Here is a 17,106-nt window from a genome sequence, read left to right on the forward strand (position 1 = left end):
GTCCTATCACCTGTTTAGGGGCTGGATGTTTGTCTCAGCTTTGAATCGTATAAATCGTAAGAACAATGATGTATTACCGTATAATCCTTTACCAAATCATGGAACAAAATATTGTTTAAAAAAAACACAAGAAAATAATATTTGCAAACGGTCCTGTCAAATTAGTTACCTCGTAGCTAATTTGTATCCAACAACTTTAATGGTGGGCATTGCAACAGTTCATATATATCTGATCACACGGTTACAATTTTCACATTTAGCTATAGATGAATGTATGCTTTTAACTTATGATAATGGCTGCAGTGGCCCAAAATATACATAGGTTCATTAGTTATTAAAATCTCAGACTGTTTTTTTATCCTGTTGCAACAAGCCAACATTGTTGGTTTGTGAATTCTTTAGGAATTCTATTTATAAACTGATTTAAATGCTATCCATACTGTGCACAAAGTATGATACTGTATGTTAAATCTTTCTGCCTCTCAGATTGAAAATAAAACAGAAGAAACTGAAATTTGACCTTGAAACAGTCTTTTAGCACAAAGTTAAAAAGGGGAGGCGGTTTTCCAGTGGCCTGGACATATGATTGCAAGAATTATTTGGGAGAGCATTAAAATTTAAATCATGATTAATGCTTCTGTATTTTATGGGGAGGAAATCTGTAAAATATTGTAGTTTGCCCTTAATAGCCTTCTATAAATATTTTATCACGTCTGTTCTTAGGAAGAAGCAGATTTTGAGTCATCAAATAGGAGCCTATCCAACAGGTTCTGTTTTCCCTAGAACTTAAAAAAAAAGCATGGAGAAAAGTACTTATAAGAAAAACATTTTTAAAATGTTATGTAAATATTCAGTTTATTTTAGTTTAATAATAGCAGTTCCATGCTAAATTATCTTGAATGTTGCCAAACAGCAAAAGTTTCATTATGTAACCAGTGTATTTCTTATAGCTAGAAGTACCCACCCAGAATGGAGAATTTTGTATACTTCAAGTAATTGCAGTCCTATAAATTGCAAATAAGTTCTATAGCTTTTAGGCATTCTTTATTTAATGAGCTTAATGCAGCCATGAAAAGAATCAGTCATAAATGTAGGTTTCCTGGTCTGTTATTCTTCCAATCAAAATGTATGCTTGGAGTATAACTCTTAGGCTGTATTTGTATGATAGCTAATTCTGGTTAACTATAGTTTGTTCTGTCCAGTTCTTTAAAGTCTGCATAACACACTGAACACAACCCACTAGGTTAAGAGGTCTAATCTGGGATTCAATGCATTTTGTGAATCCAGCCTTAAACTGAGGGTGAAGTAGAAATTGCATGAAAAGTGAGGTGTTATCTTGCCATGAAACAAATAAAATTATGATCCAGACTTTTAAGTGATGCTTGTTTTTAACTTCAATGTATATATGAGATGCTTTATCCACACATTAGCCAAATATTAGTCACTTAATGATCCAGTATGTCACACAATTTTTAAATGTTGGGTCGAGATACTGTGTTTAAATTAAGTATCACAGGTCGGATACTATACTTCTGGCCTGCAGAAATAAGTTTTCTGCACATATTAAAATGTTTTACCTAGTATGGTTATGTTTAGCTGGCATGAAGCTTCCCTATGTTTATGGTTTAGTTTATGGCAGTGGCTATAGAAGCACATGCTTCTACCATGTGCTTATCCTTTATTAATTTACTCAGGATAAACTTGATAATCTGAATTTAGACAACACATCAAACCAAACTATCACACTGGCTGGATATACACAGTGAGTTGCATTATAATTTGGCCAATCACAGAACCAGTTTGATCTAGTGGTTAAGACACCAGACTATAAACTAGGAAACTGAATTCTAGTCCTGCTTTAGGTATGAAAATCAGCTGGGTGACTTTAGGCCAATCAAATTTAACCAAACTTGTTGCATGTATCCAGAGAAGTTGCATTCATTAAGTAAATAATTGTTAAATTAACCTTGGCTTATGTTGTGCAAAGAAAATTACTGTTTTGCTGTCCATTCACTTTTTAATGGTGTATAGCTTTTCCTTTCCAAAATGGAAAACTATGCAGGTCAGCCACAGCTATTAGCTGAAATATAATCATTTGTTTTTGCTACCTGTACCAGTTTCAGTGTGAAATCTGGATCACTTTTCTAGAATAGATAAAGTTCAAACTGGTTAATGCAAAACCGGCCAATCCCATCTACTGCAGCTGGAGGCTCCCTTTGAAATTAGCAAAGGACCGGTGATTCGAAGTGAGCTGATTGGCTCCTGGCAACAGGTGCAGAGCGGGGATTGGTTACCTGTTAGAGGGGTGAGGAATGCAAGCCGACAGTGTCGCAGTCTAATAGAGGCTGGGAGCGATGTGACGCTCTGCCGGCGCAGGTCCTCCGTTGAGCAGAAGGGCTTTCCCTTCCTCTTCCACCTCCGTTTCGTGGAGAATGGGACAAACCCGGAACTCTGGCCTGAGAACTGTTCAGGCGGCGAAAGCGTTGCTCATCCCCTTCTCTTAGTAGCGGCGCTCTGCAGCCGCTGCGCCCGAGGCGCGGAGAAAGAGCCCAATGGAGCTCTCGGAGGTCGACTTGGGCGACGACAGGGAGGGCGCTGGAGCAGAAACGGGCAGATGCGTTGCGGAGCTGCCTGCTCGGAGCAGAGTAAGCAGCAACGCGGGCAGCCTGGTGGAGGACGAAGAAGCGGATCAGGAGCCCGGCCGGAGCAGAAGGGCCAGCCGCGCCTCCTCTCTGGTGAGTGGGCTGCTAACCGAGCTCTACAGCGTGGCCCGCGTTCGCCACCGCGACAGCGTAGACAGTTCCACGGAGGCGTCCGCCGGCTCCGACGCCTTCCCCGGGGGGAGAGGCAGCAGCGCTGAATCCCGCATCCTGCAGGAGCTGCAGCTGAACTCGGGTCAGCGGCACCAGAGGAAGTACCTGGCTCAGAAAGGTAAAGCGGACCGAGGATGCCTCCAAGGTTTCCCCTCCACTGGGCCCCGTGTCGTCCTGTCGTCCCCCAGCCGATACGAACCAGGGGGCTGGCTTCTCTGTCTGAGAGACGAGCTGGACTCGGTCTGCGCTGGATGGTCTTTCTGGGAGTTAAAAGCAGGGCAAGCAAGTTGGCGGAGAAAAGATAAAAATGAAGCGATCGGGATTATGATAAACAGAGCTCCATTAAAATATAGGTAAATGCCCAGTCCTGGTTGTGAATTTATGGCAGGGCTGTAGGAATTCAGTCTGAGATGAAAGGTAATGAAAAGCAGAGTCTAATGTTTTGAGGATTACAAAAATGAAAACCCTTTAAACCTTGATTCTGCTTCTTTATTTGCCCTGATCCTCTTATTTGAAGAAAGTGTTTCAGTTAATTGAGACATATGTCAGTCAAAGCAAGATTTTCCATTCTTGTTTCTTATAGGATTTCATTTTGTTAGTTGTCTGCAATAATAACATGGTGACCTAACAAAATGTTTACAAGGATCACCAAGATGGCCCATGTGAAAGCTGAAAAGATACTTTATAAAGGATAAGAATTATCAGCCGCCAGATAGACGTGTGTGTGATCACTCATATTTGAACTAAAATTTTCTCTGGTGTTAATTCCAATTGCATAGAAAGCCTGTCTAAAAGTAGTGCTTGGCTGTTAGCCTCTTGCTATTTAACATACTGACTATTGGGGGCGAATCATTGGCCCCCACGGAGAGGGCTCGCAACTTGGGTGTTCTCCTGGATTCACGGCTGTCTTTAGAAGAGCACTTGACGGCCCTGACCGGGAGGATTTTTCATCAGGTTCGCCTGATTCGCCAGTTGCGTCCCTTTCTGGATCGGGACTCGTTACGCACGGTCACTCATGCCCTCGTCACCTCCCGCCTGGACTATTGCAACGCTCTCTACATGGGGCTCCCCTTGAGGAGCACCTGGAGGCTCCAACTGGCGCAGAGTGCGGCCACGCGGGTGGTAATGGGAGCGACATGGCGCTCCCATGTAACGCCTCTCCTGCGCGAGCTGCACTGGCTCCCGGTGGTCTTCCGGGTGCGCTTCAAGGTTTTGGTTACCACCTTTAAAGCGCTCCATGGCTTAGGACCTGGTTATCTACGGGACCGCCTACTACCACTAATAGCCTCCCACCGGCCAGTACGCTCCCATAGAGAGGGACTCATCCGGGTGCCGTCAGCCAAACAGTGTCGACTGGCGGCCCCTAGGGGGAGAGCCTTCTCTGTGGGGGCACCTACCATCTGGAATGAGCTCCCCCCGGAGATATGGAGGATCCCGGATCTGCGCACCTTCCGCCGCGCTGTGAAGACCTTTTTATTCCATCAGGCGAGCTTGGCCTAATCTCTTCCCTTTTTTAAATATGTAAATTTTAATCTGTTTTTAAATTATTGGGGTGTTTTAATCTGTCTGGGCCAAAATGATTTAATTTGATTTTATCTGGTTTTTAAATTTTTTGTATCTATGTATTTTATTGTTGGCTGTTCACCGCCCTGAGTCCTTCGGGTGTAGGGCGGTATACAAATCAAATAAACTAAACTAAACTAAACTTCATTAGTGTATAACTCAGAACTGAACCTTTAAAGTATCTTTACAGTAAAGTTTGTGCTATAATTTTTGTTAGGTGTAGAAAATATTCTTTTTCCCTGGTAGATTTTTGCTGTGTCTGTTGCTACTGATTTTTTTTTAAATAAAGTGTTGGGTTTTGTTAATGAATGACAGTTTGATATCTGATTTAGTATGTCTATTATCTACAGTTACTTATTAGTGATAAAACCTCTCATTTGTTTTAACTACAGTAATTTCATGAATGGTCACCAACTGCGAACTTAAAATATCAGTTTAATGTCTGTTTTTGTCCACTAGAGGGTGCCTTGTGAGTGCATGGAAGATTTTAAAAAAAGGTTTTGAGTACAATTTTATTTAATTACCTAGAATTCGATAAGAGTATCAGTGTTTTATTTTGTCTAAATCTAATGGCAAATTAAGATTGCTATGAATTATTTTGATTCCATATGATGTCACTATATAAAGAAAACTTAAATTAGAATTTTATATTTGAAAATTTCAAATTCAGTCTATAGTAAAATCAAATTGACAGATTAAGGTTCAATTCTATACATACCTATTTTGGAGTAAAAGTATTTGAAATCCATGCAGTTGTTCTAAAAATTTTAAACATTTTAATTAAATAATTATTGGTAAAATTCAGATCCTCTAAAATGTATTGAATGCCAATAATAAATAGGTTTATTCATTTCTGGTTGTTTCAGTTAAACTCATCAAATAGTTTACTATCTCTATAGTTTCCTTCTTACTAATATTTCAGTAATGAACCATGCATGTCCCAAGTTAAAGAATATGTTCAAAGCAGGGCTGAAATCTAAAATTTGTTACTACCGGTTCTGTGGGTGTGGCTTGGTGGTGGTGGGTAATGTGACTGGGTGGGCGTGGCCAACTTTTTTTTACTTTTAAAAGCATTTTTTCTACAACCTTAAGAGGTTGTAGAAAAAATGCTTTTAAAAGCCTCTGACGATCCCAGCTGAGCCGTGCGGTCATCAGAGGCTTTTTTTTAACTTTTAAAAGCATTTTTTTGGCTGAAGAGGTTGTAGAAAAAATGCTTTAAAAAGTAAAAAAGAACAGCCTCTGATGATCGTGTGGCTCGGCTGGGCATGGAGGGGGGGTGCAGGGATTTTTGCTACTGGTTCTCCGAACCACCACCCGCCATCGCTACCGGATCGGGTGATCCGGTCCAAACCAGGAGCATTTCACCCCTGGTTCAAAGTTATATGGAGAATTTGGATGTGGTTTTAATTAATGATGGCCGTGATTCCAAATAATAACATTGATGCCTATCATTTTCCTACAGTATTCTTTTATAAGACTTTGTAGTATATATTACCTTACAATCATGCTAAGAATTTTACCAAGGGTATCTAGAGGGATAAGACCCTTTTGAAGAAAATCATACTGATTATCAAAGAGGAAAATAGATTTTAAAGTTGCAGATTGCATCCTTTGGCCCTTTTTTCTTTTCTTGACAGATACTAGTGAACTGACAACAATAATACTGGAGTTGAATTATAGAATTTGTGTTCAGTCAGCCAAACTGCTTCGCCTTCTGAAACAAAAGGACAGACTTTTACATAAAGTCCAGAGGAACTGTGATATTGTAACAGCCTGTTTACAGGCAGTTTCCCCCAAACGACGTAAGTACTATTTATGTTAATCCAGAAATATTATAATTTTATTCCAAATATTATGCTACTGTTGCATTTTCAAAATGCTTTTCAGGACAAGAAAAATATATTTCTATAAACTTTCTGTAGTAATGTGGATAAGAAAATCATATTTTGAGTTAAACTTTCTAAGGATTTATCACATAGAATTGCAGGATATTATTGGTAAAGGTTTTAATATAGTAGTATTTTAGAACTAAAAGCTCTGATTGTAACAATATATTTGTTCAAATTCATGAGTCCTGATTTTTATATAACAAAAGTTCAAGGCTCCATGCAGCACATATTTTCCAAGTAGTAAATCCATTGTCAGCATGAAGGCCAGTGTCCTTAGTTTCAAGGAAACAGGAATTCAATTATAATTTCTTCAATTTTAGAAACACTTTATTGGAAAATATACCTAATCATGATTACAAACTCTACTACAGTAATGTATGTCACACAAGTTATTCTCATAAATGTTTTAAAGCTAACTGTCTTGTGTCTTTTTCATTAACATGCAGCATGGCAATGTGCTATCCACAGGTACAGTACATAAACTAGTTTGAACTGCACTAAAATGAACTGGTGCATGCAACTATCCATGTTAAATGTAGAATTTTTAATGATCTTCCAGTTCTGATTTTAAGGGGTACGAGATTAGAAATTTCTACTATTTGATTTTAGTAGCTGATTAGAATTTTGTATAATATACTGTATTTTTCGGAGTATAAGACGCACCTTTTCCCCCCTAAAAGGGGGTGAAAATTTAGGTGCGTCGTATACACCGAATGTAGCCACGCCCACCCTCTGGCCCCCACCCTTTGGCCTCTGCCTCGTAGCAGTTACCTCCTTGCAAGCAAACAGCAAGAAAAGACAGCTCCTTTCAGCTTCAGCACAGCTAATTAGCACAAGTTGATTGGATCAGCCTCCCGACTCTCAGCTGATTTGCTCTCAGCTGTTTTGCACAGGGTTCTGATGCTTGCTGCAAAAAGGTAAATTGCTGGAGCAGATTTTTTTTTCCCCTTGTGCTAATCAAGCTATGCTGAAAATGAAAGTAAAGCAGGCTGTTTGCTATAACCAGGCAAAATTGCTCAGAGGCAGAGGGAGATTTTTTTTTCTTCTTTTCCTCACCAAAAAAGATAGGTGTGTCTTATACTCCGGTGCGTTTTATACTCCGAAAAATACGGTAATCCTGGACCTAAAACATGGTTCCTTGGAAGTAAGAGCCACTCTGTTAAAGAAAGTTTATTCTGGGAAACATGCATAGGTTGCAGGTTACACCACAGATTCTTTAAATATAAGTTTGGATCATACTTCAGAGATGTAGACTAAGCATAGCTAGAGGTTTTTTTTTTGCTTTGGCAAAATAACTAGCCTGAAAATAAAAATCAACTAGCATGGCAATGGTATTTTTGCATGATTTCCTGTGATGTTTTGCAGTATCAATTCTGAAAATAGTATGAATGCAATATTTTGCTTAAAGCAGGAAATAAATTATCCAAACAAAACTGCAAAACTCAGCTATATTTATAAACCTGAATGTCTGCCAAAATTTATAAACACACAGACACATTTGTGAATGTGAAAATAATAATTAAACTCACCTCAACATTATTTTTAATACCACTGCAAGAAGGCATTATTCCTCAATGTGGACCCATATTTAATTATTGGAATGGGAGGGGGGAGCTCCAGGTTCAAGACCTTATTTGGCCATGGAGCAAACTTGGTGATCTGCGGACAGATGGTCAGTTTACATGTAGCAGCAGGGCTGAGCCCAAAGGACAAACAGTAGAAAAACTCAACTCTCTTCTTCCTAAAGTCCCCTGAATTTTATGCACCATAGCCTTGCCTACTTGCCCTGGTATGCAGCTTGGTAATTATTATTATTGTTGCCACCACTTATCTTCTAGAGAGATACCTTTACTTGGTGCCCTGTCCTTTGCACTCAGCATGTATATAGCTAAAGATTCCACAGCTTTTATCCTTACTGTCCAAGAATAGAAAAAAATGATAAAAAAGTATCATTTAAAATTGGGGACATCTGCAGCAACCCAAGATTTCCTCAAAGTGATAACATATGGGCTAAAACACCACAATGCAAACACTGTCTCTTATATACTTGCATGCAATATCAGAATAGAAGTACTAAAGGGCAACGTTTACATTGGGGTATTGTGCTGAACCCTCTTGTTTAGGTTCAACATTGTCAAAAGAAGTTGGCTAGTTTATTTAAAGTTTCCTTTATAGGCTATAGTCTAAGGGAGCTCATCCACTTTTGAGAAGATAAGGTTAATATATGGGCCTTAGAGTGTATCTATGTAACATGGAGATAAACAAAATTGCCATGCCTACACTCTTTGCAGCAAAGACAATGAATTGCTACAGTTGTCTCTGGGTAACAGTGGTAATTGGGACCAGGAATTTCATTGCTAAAACAACATGGCCACAAAGCATGATGTGACGTGACCGCACAGACCTATAATAGCAGTTCCAGCAGTTCCAGTTGCAGTCATTAAGTACAAAGTCATGTGATTGCCATTTGTGACATCTGACAGGCTTCCCCATTGACTTAGCTTGTTGGAAGCCTGTAGTGAAGGTTGTAAAGGAAGACCACATGACCATGGGATGCTGTGATGTTGTAATTGCAAGCTGGTTACCAAACACTTGAATCATCACATGACTGCAGGGGCACGGTAACACCCACAAATACAAGAATAATTCATAAATCTCCTTGTTCAATGCTGTGATAACTGAATGATTGCTGAATGAATGGTCACTGAACAAGAACTACATGTATTAGAATTTAAAATTGTGGTAGCAAGAATCAATCCTGGGTTCACCATTACAAAGCCATAATGTAGCTCATTCAGTCTCTGATCTGTTTTCCATATGAACCATTGCCTAGACTGGGGAATATCTGGTTTAATATTTAGAATTATCATAGCATTGACTAATACTTATCTGCTCACAGTAAGAGGCACATTTGAATGGATGTATTACATTTGCTTTGACATGAAACGTGTTGCATTATGGAATGGAACCTTGTCGCATTATGTTGTTTTTAATAAGATCCAATATTGTACTTTCCTCCTTTGTGTCTACTATAGTCTTAAGATCTGCCAAAGGAGCTTGTGTATACTTTCCATTTCTGAAATTTGTATAGTCAGATGGAGTACACAACTTGGTTGTAAAAAGATTGGGCTAAACTTTGGTGATGCTATCTTGAATGTGGAATGTTTTGGTACAAATGTTGGCATAACAGTGGGTATCAGTTTAAGGTTTAGATTTTACTAAACAGATTTTACTGTATTTTTTCAATTGTAAAGTTTAAGATATTTGGGATATAAACATACCTTGGTAAATAAAATGCTTTGCTACAATAATGCATACCTTTGATTCAGTATTGCCTTAAACTAACTGGTTTTCCTCAGTTCTATCTCAATAGGCTAATAATGTAATCTGTAGTCTTTATCGCTTTATTCTGTATTAAGGTAATGCTGTTTCATTAGCTTAAGGTTTCTTGGAGTTGTCTTGTTTACAAATAGTTTACATGTGTGAATTTCTTAATACTATGTGTGGTAGTATTAACCAATTCAAGGATAAAATTATGCTGAACTCTTTGAACTCTTGCTGTTAATACTGTATTGAAAAATATTTTGAGTTTTTATCTAGGAGACTTTTCTTTTGTAAATATATTATAGCACTGCTTCTTTTGTTGGCCTGGGTATTATACACTGCTCAAAAAAATAAAGGGAACACAAGCAGAAGACATCTGAGATCTGAATGAATGAAATAGCCTTATTAAATACTTTGTTTGTTACATACAGTAGTTTTGTGTTCCCCTTAGTTGTTTGAGCAGTGTATACTTTGTTCTTTACATACAGTAGTTTATAAACTACTGTATGTAAAGAACAAAGTATTTAATAAGGCTATTTCATTCATTCAGATCTTGGATGTCTTCTGCTTGTATTCCCTTTATTTTTTTGAGCAGTATATATCTTTCCATTTGACAGATCTGCTGGAACTGATTTAGTTGCCCACCAAGGTTTTAAAATGCAGTTAGCAATCAACTGCTAAGCATAATTATGTGACTGAAAAAAGTCAACATGAGATCATAGGACATGATATACACTGCAAATGTGTTAAAGTTAACTAGGTAGTCCTTGATGTACGACCACAATTGGGACAGAATTTCCATTGCTAAGCAAGGCAGTTGTTGTGCCGATTTTATGACCTTTTTTCCATGGTTGTAGGCAAATCACTGTAGTTAAGTGAATCATGAGGTTACTAAGGGAATCCAGCTCGCCTCATTGAATCTACTAAGGGAATCCAGCTCGCCAATTTGCTATTGGAAGCTGACTGGGAAGATCTCAAATGGTAATCACATGACCCCAGGATGCTGCAACCATCATAAACACATGTTAGTTGCAGAGTGCCTGAATTTTGATCAAATGACACTGGGAATGAGCAACAGTTGTAAGTGGTGGGTTTCAACCAGTGTTACCACCAGTTCGCTTCATGCACACGCTTCGCTTGACTGGTCCAAAGTCACCCAGCTGGCTTTCATGACTAGGCAGGGTTAGAACTCACCATCTCCTAGTTTCTCTTTCTCTAATAAATAGAAAATTGCAAAATTCAAAGAAAAAGGATTTTAAAGAAGTGATTTCAGATTTTCTTTTGCAGCAGTTATAAATGTAACCTAAATTCCTACTCTATGCTACAGCATTGTTCACATTTTCTCAATCTATTCTCTATGTTGTGTAAGAGCAATACAGAAAACTTCTACAAGCTTCTTTATTGCATACATGCTATCAGATATGAACCTTTTTTTTTTCTTTTGAAGTCCATATTTCAAGAACACTACTATGTTGAGGGCCATCTGCTGAGTGGCTGAAGTAAGCAAAATCAGGCCATAGTAGGAAGTCAGAGACACCCATTCATTTTTTAATCTTTTTGACATTCAACTGTTCTTTTAAAACAGCCAGAAACTGAAATAATTATGATCCAAATACCAAAATTATATTTTTCAGAGGATTGTTTGAAACTTAGCCAAACAACCAGGAAGACCATATATGGGTATAGGTTACCCACTTGTATCTTTTTTTACTATTTCCAAAAAAGGTTTCTAAATGTTCATACTTGGAAGTAATCTAACATAAAATTAGGAGACCTACATGATTACATCATGTATATTGCCGGTATAATTCTTATTATATCAAGTTGCAATATTTGTGTGTTTCAAATCATCTAAAATCTAGAAAACGTAAAAGTCATATCAGTTCTTCCATCTGATGCATAACCATTCAATCTTGAATCTTTTTGCTATAATATCTGCCATAAATAAGGAGTGCATCATAACACATACATTATAGTTTAATCTTTGTGAAGCAGTTTTGAGAACTCTGTTGCCTATTTGGGGGTGGGAAAAACCCAGTATACTGAATAGAGTTTATAGAAATATTTTTTAAAAGACTGGTAAATGGGAGTTACATATAGATAGACGAATGCATATTAAGTTGATCTGCAAAGCAGCTCTGTCTAGCATATAGTGTGTTGCATAAAATAATGTAAATAGATTTTTGATGGAATACTATAGATGTCATTATTTTCTAAATTCTTAAGAGCAGAAATGAAAAGATACACGGAAAGTGATTTTTGTTTTACTTTTCTGCAGATTAGACTTGTAACTAGGAGCATCCTTCAGCCTACTTCTGGATATTGGTATTTAATATCAGTCTAAAATCCAAGTCGATTCGTTCCCTCTTCCCTCTTTTTGTCTTCCCCACATAAAAGAAATGCGCAAATGACAGGTGCCCTTTTCCGATTGTCATGGTTATAGCTTTCTGATTAATTTTCATTGGTTAATTCCCCGGAAAGCAAGCCGGGAGACCTCTCTTCAGACGGCGGTTAACGTTTTCTGTCGTCGGCGCCTTTCTGTTGAAATGTACGGCGAGTCGGTTTATTTTTAACGCAAGCTTCGCCTACTGGCAGGTGGCGGCAGAGAAGCAAGAGCTGCTTGGCTCTTCTGTCAGTGATGCTGTGATGGTGGGCGGGAACGGCCTTTTTTCTTCTCTGCCGGGTTGCGCCGCGCCTCGACTCGCCTTTCTTTCCTCTCCTCTGCACTGCGGAGTCCCGCTAAGAGGCCGCTGGACGCCTTCGCCGTCTCTCCGAAGTCGCGCTCCCGCTGCTCTAATTCTCTCCGTTCTGAAACCTCGGCTCCCCCCCGCCGTCCCCCCCGCCATCGCTCGTCCCCTTCCCCCAGCAGCCCCAACCTTGCTGAATTAGAAACGCCGAAGGTCCGGATTGCGTCACTAGTCGTGAGCGCCGGCTGCACCTGCGGGAAGCTGGCGCGACCGCTGGCCCTGGAACCCCAGTGGATGGTGCGTTTGGCTCCTGCTTGTGGTTACCCATGAGGCAAGACAGACTGACCAGTTCCCTGAGGCGAGGGGGAAGGTCTTTAAAGCGGCAAAGCACCGGCGGAGGTGGCGGCGTCAGCACCATCCTGAGTAACGTCTTGAAGAAAAGGAGCTGCATATCCCGAACTGCGCCTCGCCTTCTGTGCACTTTGGAGCCGGGTAAGGGCTGCCGCAGGCCGTCTGGGCCGCGCTCTCGCGTTTCCCTGCCTTTGTCGGAAAAGGGGCGCTTCCTTGGCCGGCGGGAAGGGATGTTTGGCTTTTCTTGAAGGGTTAAGAGCATCACGATTTAACTGCTTGCTCTTGGCCCAGAGAGGAAGGGACTATTGCGGACGGAGGAAAGGAAAGTACCCGGAGTCGCTGCGCTTCTAGTTGATCTCCGGGGATCGGGCAAGCGGAATTGGGGGAATAGTTTAGGAACCCCCCGCGTGCTTGGCCAGGTGGTGGAGGTGAAGGAGCGTCTTGATGGTCGTTGCGGCCGTAAACAGCGGAAAGGCCACTTTATTGCGCCTCTGGAGCGTCGTGCGATTTCTAGAAATGGCGGCGGGGCTGCAGAATTTCCCAAGGGCTATATGTGGAAAGGAGCAGGCTTCAAATCAATATATATTGTTTGAATCGCTCCGAGAATATCATTCAGTATCAAAACTCAACATACAGTGTTGTCTAGAATTGCACGTTAAAATTTCCTTCTAGCAAACGAGAATAAAAAATAAGAAATATGAATATGAAATATAAAAGAAAATGTGAAACTTGAGAATTCAGGTTGTTTAAACAATCTGGATAATGAAAATATTTCATGAAGATTTCAAGATAAATGAATAAAATTGAGGCTTTCATGTAGGCTTTCAAAAACAAAAACAAAACCCCCCAAGTCTTTCTACTTGAAAAACATCACTAAGGACTTGGACATAGGATCAGGTCTTTAGATTGGGCTAACCTTGCTTACTTCACCATAACAACTTACTTATTCCTAACAGGTTTTTCATTTATATGGATTGATGGCCTATCCATTATAATGACAATAGATGGTTATACTAGTGTTCCATAGTGTCCCATACAAGTGCACTTGTGTCTTTTCAGACACAGAGATTGAGTTAGTAACTCACACACTGTTAAACCATCACTCATGGCTTCTGGTACTCCTAAATCAGTTTGTCAGAAAAGTTAATTACATATCTCTCTGACCAAGAAGTTACAAACTTCGTCTACCAGATTAAACATGGGCCATCACTTAAAAAGTTGCCAAGTTTTTATAATAGCTTTAGCTTGTAGAAGTCAGTTGGTACTTTCTTTTCATTATTAAGTCTGGCTTGTTAGAAACTTTTAAATTTTGTATTGGTGTTTTATGTGTGTAAATCATAAATAAAAGAAATAAAGCATCAGTGAAAATAGAGGCAAATTTGTGTAGATAGTATAAACATAGAAAAGAGTTATAGAAATACAGTATTTTAGGGAACAGATTTTTATAATAAGAATAAATAAACATTTGGAAAGTAGTTTAGATGTACAAGATCAAGGACTTTTGGCAAAGGGTATTGGAAAACACTCATATAGTAAGTCAACAGTAGAACAAATCCATTGTCTTACTGAAAATATTTGTGAAAAGTAGAAAGCATGGAAAGCAAGATGAAAATTCATGTACCAAATACAAGCAAATTGATTTTCAGTAATCACTTAAGCATGTACTACTCTAGAGAGACTATTTACATGCTCAATTTTATTTTATATTTTATTGAGGTGATTGAGAGGTTGGGGTTAATTGGTTTTCTTGGATGTAGTTGAATTACATAGCAAATCAAGTTGATAATTAAAAGGACATCATTGTATTCATTTGTGTATATTTTCATTTGCTAGTAGTGATCTTATAATAGTACTTAATTCTATATTGGCAAAACTTGTAACCGATTATATCGTCTTTAATCTAGGCTAATCTAATTTGGAATCTCTTAGCAAAATAATTTGACATTCCTGATCAGATTTTGTTGCATGTAGTAATTGTTAAAATCTTTTTTTTTAATTGACATTAAGGATGTATAGTAAGAACTACAGATTCTGTTAATTGCTTTTATATGCTGCAAATAATCTTTTAAGGAAATTAATAACAATCTAATTCTAACAATACACTTCTGGGGAAATTTGGCATGCTACTCAATTTGAGGGAATTTTAATTAAATGGAGAATCTGATACTGTGAATGCAAACATCTCAAAATTGGTTTGAGTGGTAATCAAAACACCTTAAATTTAATACATTTATTATGAAATGCAATTTAAGTGCTAAGATTTTATTGTGAGTAATGTCAAACTTTTATTATAAGACATATTAAGGCACGAGCCTAGAAACCAGAGACAGAGAGTTCTAGGCCTGACATAGTCATGAAAACTGAATGAGTAACTTTGAGCCAGTAACACTCAGCCCTCCTCACAGGATGGCTGTTGTGGAGGAAAAGGAAGAAGTATTGGGTATGTTTGCTGCTTTCCATTGACCAACTGTTTTTTTTTTAAAAAAAGAAGAGACAAAAATATGCTGTAATAATTTTGTAAGGAGTGTCGGATGATATTTCAGCACCATTTGCTTGGACAGCGACATTCTATAACGGAGACATCTTCCTTGGTTAATGTGCAATATCAAATGCACTAAAGGCAGACTTCTTCAAGCTTAACTCCTGGTGACTTGATGGACCATTCAAGTCTGTACCTTTGCAGCTGTTTGTATTAATTTATGTAATGTTGATTACATTATGTAAAAAATTAATATTTCAAAGTATGGGTAAAATTTTGAATTATTTAGGGACATATAGAAAAATGAGAAACATTGAACAAAATACTACATTCTAGAAGTTCTGTCAGTCAGTTTTGGACTGCTATGTTCAGTGCAGAAAAGCATGTAAACAGTGCAACCCTCTTCCCCCAAGTTAACAGGCCAGGTAGTATTTTTAAGCAAACACTGAATTTTCTCAAAAGGATACAGCATGATGCACAGACTGCAATGATAAATGAACAACATGGAAGTCAGCAACTCTAAAAAACAAATCTAAGCAAGCAATGTGGACAACAAGGTGTGCAGTATGAATGATCTTTTTTCCATTGATTGTGAAACTTTCAGAGTGTCTTTGAAGATGACATACTCACTGCATAGGCAACACCACAGAAGAATCCAAGAACAGTGCACACAAACCTAAGCTATAGACGAATCAGTACAGTATTGGTATTTATGTGTGTTGCATTTGAAATGTACTTTGAACTCTCCATAAATAAAAAGGTACTAGAGAATGCAGCAGGCAGAGTACAAGAGTACGAATAATGACATCAAAATAAAAACAACTTGATTTATTCTTTGCTTTTCAAATACACTCAAAATAAAAAAATACAAATACCCAAGTAAACCAATGAACAAAATGTAAAGAAAAAAGGTGGCAACTAAGTTACACCAGTGATTATTTGCTAAGTTTAGCCATCTGTTTTGTACTTTGTGAATCCTCTTTTATCTTGATAGTGGCAGCTTCAGAGTGTTTTTGAAGGTGAAACACAACATATTGTATATATGAATTTCATATATCCTTAATCTCAACATTAACAGGAATCAGGAGATTCAGGGTTCATGTACACGTTAAAAGAGCAAATCAATCAAACCTGAATGTATTAGTACTTTTTGCATTTACAACAGTTGTGTGCAAACTTAAGCACAATGCTCATGCATATGTAAAAATAGACATTTTTAACATTAGTCTCAATGATCCACTTGTTTTTTTTGAATGCCATAGACAGTAGTAAAAGTCCAGTTTCTCATAGTAATTGTTAACATAAACAACAGTTTAGCTTCTAGGGAAGCAGTGGTATAACAAGTGGAAAAGAATAGTATTTTTCATTTGTTTAAACTATGTGTGTCTGTTGTGATCACATCAGTGCTATATGTGCTTGTATGTGTTTGTGTGCTATGAGCGAACATGTCCTCAGAGCTAGCACTTGTTTGAGCCGCATGCATGAAGACAGATGAGCCATGAAGGACAGTGAGACATTTGAGAGATGGTAGATAAATCCAATTGTATCTCTGATAGTGCAGGAGCCACATAAAGCCATATAGAGTCTCTTCTAGTGTCAACTCAGTGATACTGCCCAGAGATTGAAAGGATCAGCTGGTGAGCCATATAGATCTCATCCATTGTGCTTCTCTAAGAGAGTTGCTTCAATGATGTGGTCAGAGTGTGAATATGACCCAGATGAATTAATATCCTGGAGAGAGCATCACTACTTATCAGAACTATGTATAGGTAGTGCACAGGCTGCTGCCAGTGGTCTGTGAAAAGAGGTAAGGCTCTAATCATCAGTCTCCCATCAGATGACAGGTCTGGGAAGTCCAGCAAGGGGAGAGTTCCCTTAGACAAATTGTTCCAACCAATCAGCCTCCAGCTTCAACAATGGAATGTCACCATATGACATTATTTTACTTCATGTGTAATATATTGTCTTTATGTAGAACAGTGGTTCTCAACCTTCCTAAT

The 17,106-nt window shown here is 38.5% G+C and overlaps 1 protein-coding gene across 2 annotated transcripts in view; it reads left to right on the forward strand.

Moving 5' to 3' along the window:
- Positions 1-12,602: 12,602 nt before the first annotated feature.
- TBC1D30 (TBC1 domain family member 30) overlaps positions 12,603-17,106 on the forward strand; it is a 29,213-nt gene continuing 24,709 nt past the window's right edge. For both annotated transcript variants that reach the window (XM_070947138.1, XM_070947139.1), the window contains exon 1: positions 12,603-12,768. In XM_070947138.1, coding sequence (XP_070803239.1) covers positions 12,603-12,768 — 166 coding nt within the window. The remainder of the gene's footprint in view (positions 12,769-17,106) is intronic.

This window comes from Pituophis catenifer, unplaced genomic scaffold (assembly GCF_029215685.1).
Source record: "Pituophis catenifer annectens isolate HBS135680 unplaced genomic scaffold, rPitCat1.0.hap2 SCAF_7, whole genome shotgun sequence".
Taxonomy (NCBI): domain Eukaryota; kingdom Metazoa; phylum Chordata; class Lepidosauria; order Squamata; family Colubridae; genus Pituophis; species Pituophis catenifer.